A 10,731-nucleotide genomic window follows, 5' to 3' on the forward strand; every position below is an offset into this window, starting at 1 on the left:
AATTTTTCGTACATTTCTATATCACACTGCTGAGTTTAGTCTTCTTATCTTGTTCGTGGAAGGCAGTCCTTAATTACACGATGATCTTGATTGTATCAGTACTTGAAAGAGTAAAAGACAGATAATTAATTATTTGATTTTTTTTTGACAATTGTAAATAATTATTTGATGGTAGGCGACTTTAATTAAAGAGTCAAAAGTATTTCCTCCGTCCCGTTTAATTGTTATTCTTAGGTTTTGGTACAAAGATCAAGGAAAGAGAAAATAGCCAATTATTAAATGACAAGTGGAACAAATTAAAATGAGTGTGAATGATCAAATTACTCATTAAGTTCATTCTTAACATAGAAAGTACAACAAAAATAAATAATTGAGACACCACAATATAGAAAAGGACAACAAATGACCGGGACAGATGGAGTATTAATTTATTACACACGGATTTGTGAAGCTAATAAGTCAAGTGATTGACTCGCGTATCACTGGTGAATCAGAGCGTTTTTCTCTACAATTCCAATCACAAATTCTCATTATAGACGGAAACTATCTGTCTATAACGAAAGACGGGTCAAATAAAATATTTCGTACCACTTTTCTAATAGAACAAACAATGATTAGGGGCTAAGTTAGCGATGAGAGAGAAAGTTGTTAGAGAAAACGCGATTTAGGGTTTATTGTTCTTATCTTGCAATGGCTAGGAATAAGAAGAATGCTCCTAAATCTAGTAGAATAATACGTTTAATAGCACAAAAAACCACTAAAAATTCACAAATTAGTACTAATACTCCAAATAATAATGCTTCGGGATCGAGATTCCAGCCTATCTGTTCATCTTGATGATGCTTTTCTGGAAAATTCTCTGGAAGGGATCACTGATGAGCAATTTTCTGTTATCCGACCGTACAATCTAAGCGCAGGAATGGAATCCATATCTGAAGTTAGTGAAGATGATGAGAATTGGGAGGAAGTATCACAAAGAAGTAAGTCGTCTGATTCTGAATCTTCTAGGGTGAGTCAACTTCATCTTTCTAATAGTGATGTTGAGTCTGAATTGAAGTTTTGGTCAACGGCGGTGTACTGTTACGTGTTAGGAGCTAACCCCCCTTTTAAGGTCATTGATGGCTTTGTTAAGAGAGTATGGGGTTACACTGACTATGACCAGTTATCCTTTAATTCGAATGGTACTTTCCAGGTTCGATTTAAGACGGAAGAAATGAAACTGCGTGTTTTACAATCTAGACCAGTATTCTTTAACAATAAGCCTGTGATTGTGAAGGAATGGACTCCTGATTGTAAAATGATTAAAGAATCTGTTGACATTGTGCCAATTTGGATTCGATTTTATGGTTTGCCACTGACGTTTTGGAGTAATGCATTGCTGAAAATTGCAGCTCTGGTAGGCAAAACTGTCAGATATGATAGCAATACAACCCTTAAAACTTTTCTGGGTCATGCTAGGGTCATGGTTGAGGTGAAGGTTGGGACTGCCTTGCCTGATGTTATTGAATTTCTTGATGAGATGGGTGAACTACAGAGGCAGATAATGCACTATGAATGGAGACCTATTGTGTGCACTGATTGCAATGCTCTGGGTCATTATGCTAGGGACTGCAAGAGGAATCAGACTAAGAAACCTGCTAAGAAGGTCTGGGTCCCTAAGAAACCAGGCCCTTCTAATCAGGTTCCTAAAGTTTCTAATCCTGTGGCTGCGGCTCCTACTGTGATAGCAGAACCAGTGGAGGAGGCTGTGGTGGCACCAGTGGCTGCTGTTAGTCAAGACACTGGTCAGCCCATGGCTGGTCCAACTAGGATCTTTAGTGGGGGGCTTTGAAGGCTTGATTACTCCCATGCCTACTGTCTTTAATTCCTTTACCCCTGCCAGAATTATTATTAAAATGACTAGGCAAGGGGGTGTGAGTGGTAGTGGGAACAAAACCTACATGGAGGTATTGTAACAATCTATTCACTACACGAAAGTCCTAAGTGGGGGAATGGAGGATCCACCTATAGCTATTGAAAATGGGTAGTATAGGGTTTTGGAATGTTAGGGGTATGAATAGTATGAATAAGTAGGGCGATATTAAATGGTTCCTGCATACTAATAAAGTAGGTTTATGTGGGTTGATAAAAACTAGGGTTAAAACCGTTTCTATCAATAAGGTCCATCAAGGGCTTGGAAATAATTGTAAGGTAGCTCATAATAACTCTGTTCATGATGGTGGTATGATATGGGTAATTTGGGATCCTGGTATCTTTAGTGTTGACATCCTTGCTAGTGAACCTCAGGTCATTCATTCCAAAGTTACTTCTTTACAGACTGGCATTGTATGGTGGCTTTCAATGGTTTATGGGTTTAACAGGGTAAATGAGAGATTGTCATTATGGAATTCCTTGTCTATAATGAATACGTTGGTTAATGGTCCTTGGGTTGTCATAGGGGATTTTAATAATGTGTTAGCCCTCAATGAAAGATTGGGGTCTGAGGTTACTAATTATGAGATCAGGGATTTCCAGAAGTGTGTGGCTGAGTGTGGTCTAGTGGATGTTCCTGCACAAGCGGCTTATTTTACATGGAATAATAAGCTTGACCCAGGTAGTATGGTGTTTAGTAGAATTGATAGGGTGATGAGTAATGATGAGTGGCTTTTGCAGTTTCCTGATGTCAGCATTATGTTCCATCCTGAGGGCCTTTTTGATCATTGCCCCTGCACTATCTTGTTGGCACCTCATGATATAAGAAGGAAAGGAAATTTCAAATACTTCAACATGTGGGGTAAGGACACGATTTCTCGCACTTGTCCGGAGATTTGGGATTCTGATGTGGAGGGGTATAAGATGTTTCAACTTGTCAAGAAGCTCAAATGGTTAAAATTACCTCTGAAAAGACTCAATGGGAGTGCATTTTCCAATATTGAGACATCTGCTCAAGTGGCTCAAATGCATATGTTCTCTATGCAAAAGAAGCTCCATGATGATCCATTAAACCTTGATGTTCATGTTGAGGAGAAAGCTGTCTGTGAGAGTTTCAAACTGCTGCAGGAGGCCAGAAGGAGTTTTTTAAGTCAGAAAGCTAAAGTTCAATGGATGACTGAGGGTGATGATAATACTAATTATTTTCACAGTATTATCAAAGTCAGGATATTACAGAATAGAATTTTGAGTATCAAAGATATGAATGGACACCAGTGTCATCAAACTGAGGATATTTAGAATGCTTTTATCAGCTACTATAAAGAGTTGTTGGGTACTAGTAAGCCTGTCAAAGCTGTTCATTTCCCTACTGTCCATAAAGGTAGAGTGGTCTTTGAGGAACAATGTGTTGATCTGATTAAGGAGGTTACTGCCCAGGAGATTCATGAAGCCTTGCAAGCTATACCTGCTAATAAGGCTCCTGGACCTTATGGGTACACTTCCCAATTTTTTAAAGATACTAAGGATATTATTGGTAATGATGTGGTTGATGTTGTGCAAGAATTTTCTGTTTCTGGGAAATTGTTGAAGCAGATCAACACAACTACTCTTACTCTCATACCAAAGAAAGCTAGACCTGAGACTGTTGCTGATTTTAGACCCATTGCTTGCTGAAATGTCGTCTATAAGATTATCTCCAAAGTTATATGCAACAGGATTGCTGCTGTGCTACCTTCTGTCATTTCTGAAACTCAGAGTGCGCTTACTAAGGGAAGGGACATTGTGGATAATATTCTAATTTGCCATGACCTGGTAAGACTTTACAAGAGAAAAGTTTGCTCCCCTAGATGTATCATGAAAGTGGATTTGAAAAAAGCTTATTCTTCTGTGGAGTGGAAATTTATTGAGCAAATGTTACAAGCTTTGAAGTTTCCTGACAAGATGGTTAAGTGGATTATGGAATGTGTGTCTACTCCATGGTTCACCATTTCTCTTAATGGGTCTACTTTTGGGTACTTCCAAGGGAAAAGAGGGATTAGACAAGGTGACCCTATGTCACCCCTCTTATTTACTATTGGTATGGAGTATTTGAGTAGGGTCCTTAATGATGTCACCAGTAGACTGGATTTTAATTATCACCCATTGTGCAGGCCTTTGCATTTGACTCACTTATGCTTTGCAGATGATCTGTTCATGTTTTGCAGAGGAGACAGGGGCTCCATTACTATTATTCTTAGAATTTTTGCTACATTCTCTGCTGCCTCAGGTTTAGCTATGAACAATGAGAAATCTGAGATATATTTTAATGGTATGGCTCCTGCTGAGGTGGACCATATTATACAGTTATCTGGCTTTAAAATTGGAACTTTCCCTTTTCGTTACCTGGGTATTCCTATCTCCTACAAGAGGATGGATGTTGGTGATTGCACCAAACTCGTGGAGAAGGTGGTTGGAAGAATCAGGGTATGGGGGGCCAAAAAACTTAGCTATGCAGGCAGGCTTGTCCTCATTAGGGCTGTTTTGACTCAGTTGCATTCATTTTGGGCTAGAGTCTTTGTGATTCCTCTCACTGTTATTGATAGGATTGAGGGGATCTGTAGGAACTATCTCTGGTCTGGTTCGGATTAGTATTTGAAATCCCCTGCTGTATCATGGGATAAGATCTGCAATGAGAAGAGGTATGTGGGTTTAAACATTGTGAATGCTAGGGTTTGGAATCAGGCTGTCATTGGTAAATATACTTGGTGGTTGGCAGCTAAATCAGATCATATGTGGATAAGATAGGTTGACCATGTCTATATCAAGGGCAAGGATTGGCAAGAGTACACTCCTACTGCTAATTCCAGCTGGACTTGGCGTAAGATTTGCCAGGTCAGAGACATTCTGAAGCCTGGTTTTCTGAATGGACAGTGGATTGACAACAAGGGTGTATATTCTGTGTCTAGTGGCTATAAATGGTTATGTGGTCAGCAATCTAAGGTGAAGTGGTGCCCTCTTATATGGAATCAAACCATTATACCAAAGCATTCTTTCATTAGCTGGTTGGTTGTTCAAGAGAGACTCATGACAAGAGAAAGGCTACTTAATTTTGGCATCATAACTGATGTTTCTTGTTTCTTTTGTCACTCACATTTAGAGACTCATCAACACTTACTCTATGACTGTCAATTTAGTAAGCTATGTTGGGCTCTTCTGTGTGGCTGGCTTGAGATTGACCTACCTTCTGCTGGACTCATTGATTGGTGTTTAAATTGGAGATGTAAGTCTCTTATGAAGAAACAAATTGTTTATGCTGCCATTGTGGCAGTTTGGTATCACATTTGGAATGCCAGGAATGTTTGCAGATTGGAAGCCATGCTGATTACTCTTGCTGCACTTATAACGAAGGTCAAACTGGACATCACCAGGAGGTGTAAGGATAGAATCTAGTCTGTGAAAGCTCACAAGTTTGCCTGGGAACCTAAGTATGATTAGAGTTCTGCCATTTTTAGAATCTGTTGATTTGTAATTAGTAGATTGGTGTGATGATTTGTACTGAATTACATTATTTATGAGCTATAAAATATTTGACATTTCACCAAAAAAAAAATAATAGACCAAACAACAAGTAGGGTGGTGGAGGCAAAAAATGTCACCATTTTCTTTATATTTGACACATCTACAACAATAGACAGATATACCCGCAAGACTAATTGAATTCCAATTTTCTTGAATTCTTCTCCCTCAGGTTTACATACTATTCTTCGTAAACACTGAGTGGCTCACAACTAATGAACTAATTAGGATTGACAACAAAAATATAAAGTACGGACTACGGACAACTACGCATATTTAATGGTAAGACGTACGTTATGTTCTTCTGCATTATATGTTAGAAATTTGAGTATGCACGAATAAGGATTGCCAATAATTAACCACATCGAATCGACTTCGCTTTCCTAATAGAATAATTTGACCCTTATTTGTGCTCGGGTTAAATCGAATTTCCTATTGAGATAAGACGGTGTCCCTCTGATTTTGGGCGCAAACCAAAAATCAAAGAAATAATTCAGAAGTATTGTGTGTAGATTGTTAGATCATTCTATGATGCAGAAAATGAGATTATTTTTCTATATCTCCAACATCATCAATCCATGTCTATTTATATAGATATGAAAGTTATAGGGGAATGTATTTGTGAAGAGTTGTCACTTTTCACAAATCCTGACATATTTAATGTCTATTGTGGGAATTAAAACCCGTCAAAGTTTCCCGGGTATTGCCCCAAATCCCCTCTATCATAGTTGTTCAAATGAAAAATATTCCGTAAATTCGTAAATAATTATGCAAGTGTACACTCCGTACTACCCGAACTTACATTATATTATAGCGAACTTACCCATCTACGAACCAAAACCGAACACGCTAAAATGAACCGGTAATTACACTTAAATTACCAACATTCCTCCCCCATTTAAGCGTAATTCAAGATTTTAAGTAAGCTAACAAACATACCAATTTATGCATAAATGAAAATGTCACGAAGATTGAATTTCCACTTAGTGAAATTACACATTCCAAATATTCGAGTATCGGGGTATGACTAAGCATTGAACCCTTTCTACCCATTTTGAATACATGAAGATAACTCACACATAAATTAATTTACTTCTAAAGTTACAAAACCGACACTTATTTACAAGCCTAGTGCCCCATATCTATTTATGAACATATCAGGAGTCAAACCCATACTCCCTTGAAGCGGCTGTACTTCATGTTCACATAGGTTGATTCTTTTCATCGTGTCCTTGCAAACACACTTTTTCGAAAGATTAACCTTACAACATACAAGTCTAAGCACACACCTCGGGATATAAATTATCGTGTGCTTCAATCTCTTAACAATAGGCCTTCCACATTGAATTCAGCCTCTAACATTGTATTAGAGGGGAATTGGGTATCCTATCGCCAAGGATCTTATACGAGTTTTAACAAACACGCCGGTGCGCACCGTTATTCAGTATCAAAAATTATATGAATGAAATTGGTCAAATACTTTAAGGAAAATCGTAGATTATTTTCTTCAGCTACTTAGCCTTTTAACCGGCTATGCTAACACTACGCATACCAACTCCAATGTCAAACTCATAATGCAAATTCGATCTTGGAAATTCATATACTCATGGTACTTTCCCATGTAAAATACACTACAACTAGTAGAAAATCACCTTCTACATTTGGTACTTCAATTTGCAAAACACTATCCCTCTAATATCAAACCGAAGGAAAATGACATAGGACAAACCATAATTCATGGTTTACTTTATACATTGTCACACTTGCTTAATCCCTTGCCAAAGATGAGTACTAGCTATACTAGTATACTTACTCAACTTGTCAAACCGCAATAATTAAGCCCTTGTGAAAACCCGAGTAATAGCTTCACTTTCATTATTGAATAAAAGCGCCATACTCGACCATTGAGAGTATTAACTGGAGAATAACAATCATACTCTCACACTTAATCCTAATACCGAGGATCATATTACCTCCCCCATGTCCTTCATAGAAGAACACGAAGACAAAACCACCTTTTACAAGGTAAATAATCTTTGCTTTGTGTCAAAGACCAACTTGTCAATAATCCTACAACACATGACAACTCCATAACCGGATTGTCAATAATTGAATATTCAATGCTATTGATTTACCTCTTACATGATAAACCACCATGACCCCATAATCTTATCATGGTTATCACAAACCATCATTTATATGGTAAATAAATCAAGTAAATAATCAAACTTTAAAATGCTTTACACAAGATATTAACATGTTAAACAATCATACAAAATAGTTAGCACACTAACAACATTATTAAATAACCGATCACCACATTGTTAAATAATCGATGAAATATTCATTCATCTAAACACTTATTTCCATAAACATTCTTATGGACATGTATGTTCATCTCACATAATACCCAATGTAAGAAATAACACAATTTAAACGACCTTCTCATATGATACACTTATATTTCTAACAAGCCACATATGTGAACCATATGTTACCACTCATTATACATAATTCCGTGTATTACATTCAAGAGAGCATGTCATGATGACACTCATCTACAACACAATCATTTCATAAGACAATGCACAATAACTGCATCACAAAGGCATGATCATTATCATTAAATCAATTGATCAACAAATAAATATGTCAACAAACATGCTCAACATGGCATACATTATAGAAGATCGATCAAAAAACAACTTCTATAAAATTTTGATAGTTATACCCATAACATTAAACTTGCCCGAAATAAAACACAAGTTTACATAACAATGAGACGGAAATTGACACAAAATGTGTCTCCAGCCTAGGATGTCTCAAGTTACCATAAAACGGGAAACATAACAACACCCAAAGAACCAATAAACTATGCTATTAAGTTATACAAACACCCGTATAATGTCTCTTAATTTCACATTGCCGTGTATAAAATCCAAAACAAGTTTATTAATAATATAAATGACATTCACACCCAACCAATTTCGTTATTATGGAGTAACATGGTAAAATGATAAAATAAATGAACTAAAACTCAATACTCACAACATGTGGGTGTAACAACAGAATATAGTCCATGCTTTCATGCATTTCAATACCCACCAAATTAGCATGGTGTCAAACATGATTGTGTGATAATATAATCCTTACTAATCACAAAGCATCATATTGTGAAACATCATCATGCCATTATCACCATCAATAAGGACAAATCAACATTGAAAATGCACAACATAATCCATCCATGAAACTTTCATTTCAAGCATAGTATACCATACTTCATTCATGATGATTATTGCATTTATGTGAGAAACAAAGTTCATATATACTAATAAATGGACATGTTCTTATTAATAGTGGACAGAGAACTAGATCAAGACATTATGTACACACCAATCAGTTCCCATCATATTTCTCATGTTTCATATACAATTTACTCATCCAAGATTAGTACGACTTTGACTTTGTCATTAACAAAGACAGTTATAAAGAATATTCAATCAAGGGTGAATAAATCCGACAAAACAGCAAGAGTTACCACACTATTAGACCACTAATTAGCCTTCACGCCGATCAAAAAATACATTACATACATACAAGATATATAATGTTAAAGTGAATACACTGGCTAATATCAACCACACTTTATGTTACCATTTTATATAAAACCAAGTTGTATCAATATCTTCATTATCATCAATACTAATCAATTGATGGTATACAAGCAAAGAAACTGAAAAATACTTTTAACTTTTAAATACTTTATTATATTCATGATATAAGTATTGCAGAAATTGTTAGGGTGCAAACCCTTGTCCCACATCGGTAAAATAAAGATGGAAGATCATCTTTATAAGTGTCCATGAAATATAATAGTACGAGGCCTTTTGGGAAGGAGCCCAAGAGTAAATCCGTGAGGGCTTGGCCCAAAGCGGACAATATCGTACTATTATGGGTGGTGGATACAGATGCAGCAAAGGCCCAACACGGGATATTCACGCTTCCGCACAACAAGTGGTATCAGAGCCCATGGTTCGACTTGGGCTAGACACGGGGATTCATCAGCAGGCCCAAGACTTGAAGTTGTACACTGTAAGGCATGGAACTCCTAGCTCGGGGTGAGTCCTTGAGCAAGCCCGGTCCAGGGCTAAATGGATGAAAGGCGTCATAGGTCTTGTGGGACATAGACCATTTGTGTACTAGAATTGTTGATTCGGTGGACCCTTATCAAGTTGGGTGCCACAGGTTTGGTGGATGCCAGAGACCGTTTGTGTTCTAGGACTTTTGAAGTGACGGACCCGGTCCAGGGTATATTGGATGCAGAGGATTGTTCAATGTGCATGTGTAGCAAATCCCAAGAAGGGCACATAGGCGGCTCGTGGTAGCATGGTGTGTCGGCTAAGGGGAGGTTATCAAGACTTGTGATGTTTCGGGTGTCTAGAAGTTGGGGCTGTAGAGTGGGAGAGTCCTCCATGGAGGTCAAGGTCCGAGTCAAGATGATGGTCCTTGGTTTGAGGGGAGGATTGTTAGGGTGCAAACCCTTGTCCCACATCGGTAAAATAAAGATGGAAGATCATCTTTATAAGTGTCCATGAAATATAATAGTACGAGGCCTTTTGGGAAGGAGCCCAAGAGTAAATCCGTGAGGGCTTGGCCCAAAGCGGACAATATCGTACTATTATGGGTGGTGGATACAGATGCAGCAGAGGCCCAACACGGGATATTCACGCTTCCGCACAACAGAAATTAATCATTATGCAACAATCAACTTGTAACTATAATCTCATGATTAGTCAAGGATTCAACAAAAAGATAATGTGGAATTCATAAAATTACAAACACTAAGTGCTAGTATTACCAGTAAAACATGTCGCAATTTGTGATAATCATCATGCATTATGAGATGGTATCACAAAATAAAGGCGCACACACTGACACACATGGCAGACATAATTTTATTATTAATCATAGATATTAGAGATACGAAAGAAAAACTTATCTCGCGATGCCTTTACACTTAGATGCCCGAACTAAATTCAGTTTGCTTGATACGCACACTCACTCCTTTAAAAAACCTCGCGTATTTAAAACATTCCAGATTTTGAACCCAAGTATCAAACTTATAAAAAATTGGTCTTCCTAATCTACTCCATCGTTCCACCACTAAATTTTAGAATTTACAAAATTGCAATCATTGCAACATATTCAAAATTTCAACACCATCTCGTTTACCGGTCACAATACAATATAACCAGATTTCAC

At 37.3% G+C, this 10,731-nt stretch overlaps 1 protein-coding gene across 1 annotated transcript; it reads left to right on the forward strand.

Moving 5' to 3' along the window:
• The first annotated feature begins 796 nt into the window (after nucleotides 1–796).
• LOC141639720 (uncharacterized) lies at nucleotides 797–5,340 on the forward strand. The gene is made up of 5 exons (XM_074448777.1): nucleotides 797–1,784; nucleotides 2,111–3,121; nucleotides 3,236–3,555; nucleotides 3,667–4,374; nucleotides 4,696–5,340. The coding sequence occupies exons 1-5, from the start codon at nucleotides 797–799 to the stop codon at nucleotides 5,338–5,340; spliced, it is 3,672 nt and encodes a 1,223-aa protein (XP_074304878.1).
• The last annotated feature ends 5,391 nt before the right edge of the window (nucleotides 5,341–10,731 follow it).

This window comes from Silene latifolia, chromosome 2 (genome assembly GCF_048544455.1).
Source record: "Silene latifolia isolate original U9 population chromosome 2, ASM4854445v1, whole genome shotgun sequence".
NCBI lineage: Eukaryota > Viridiplantae > Streptophyta > Magnoliopsida > Caryophyllales > Caryophyllaceae > Silene > Silene latifolia.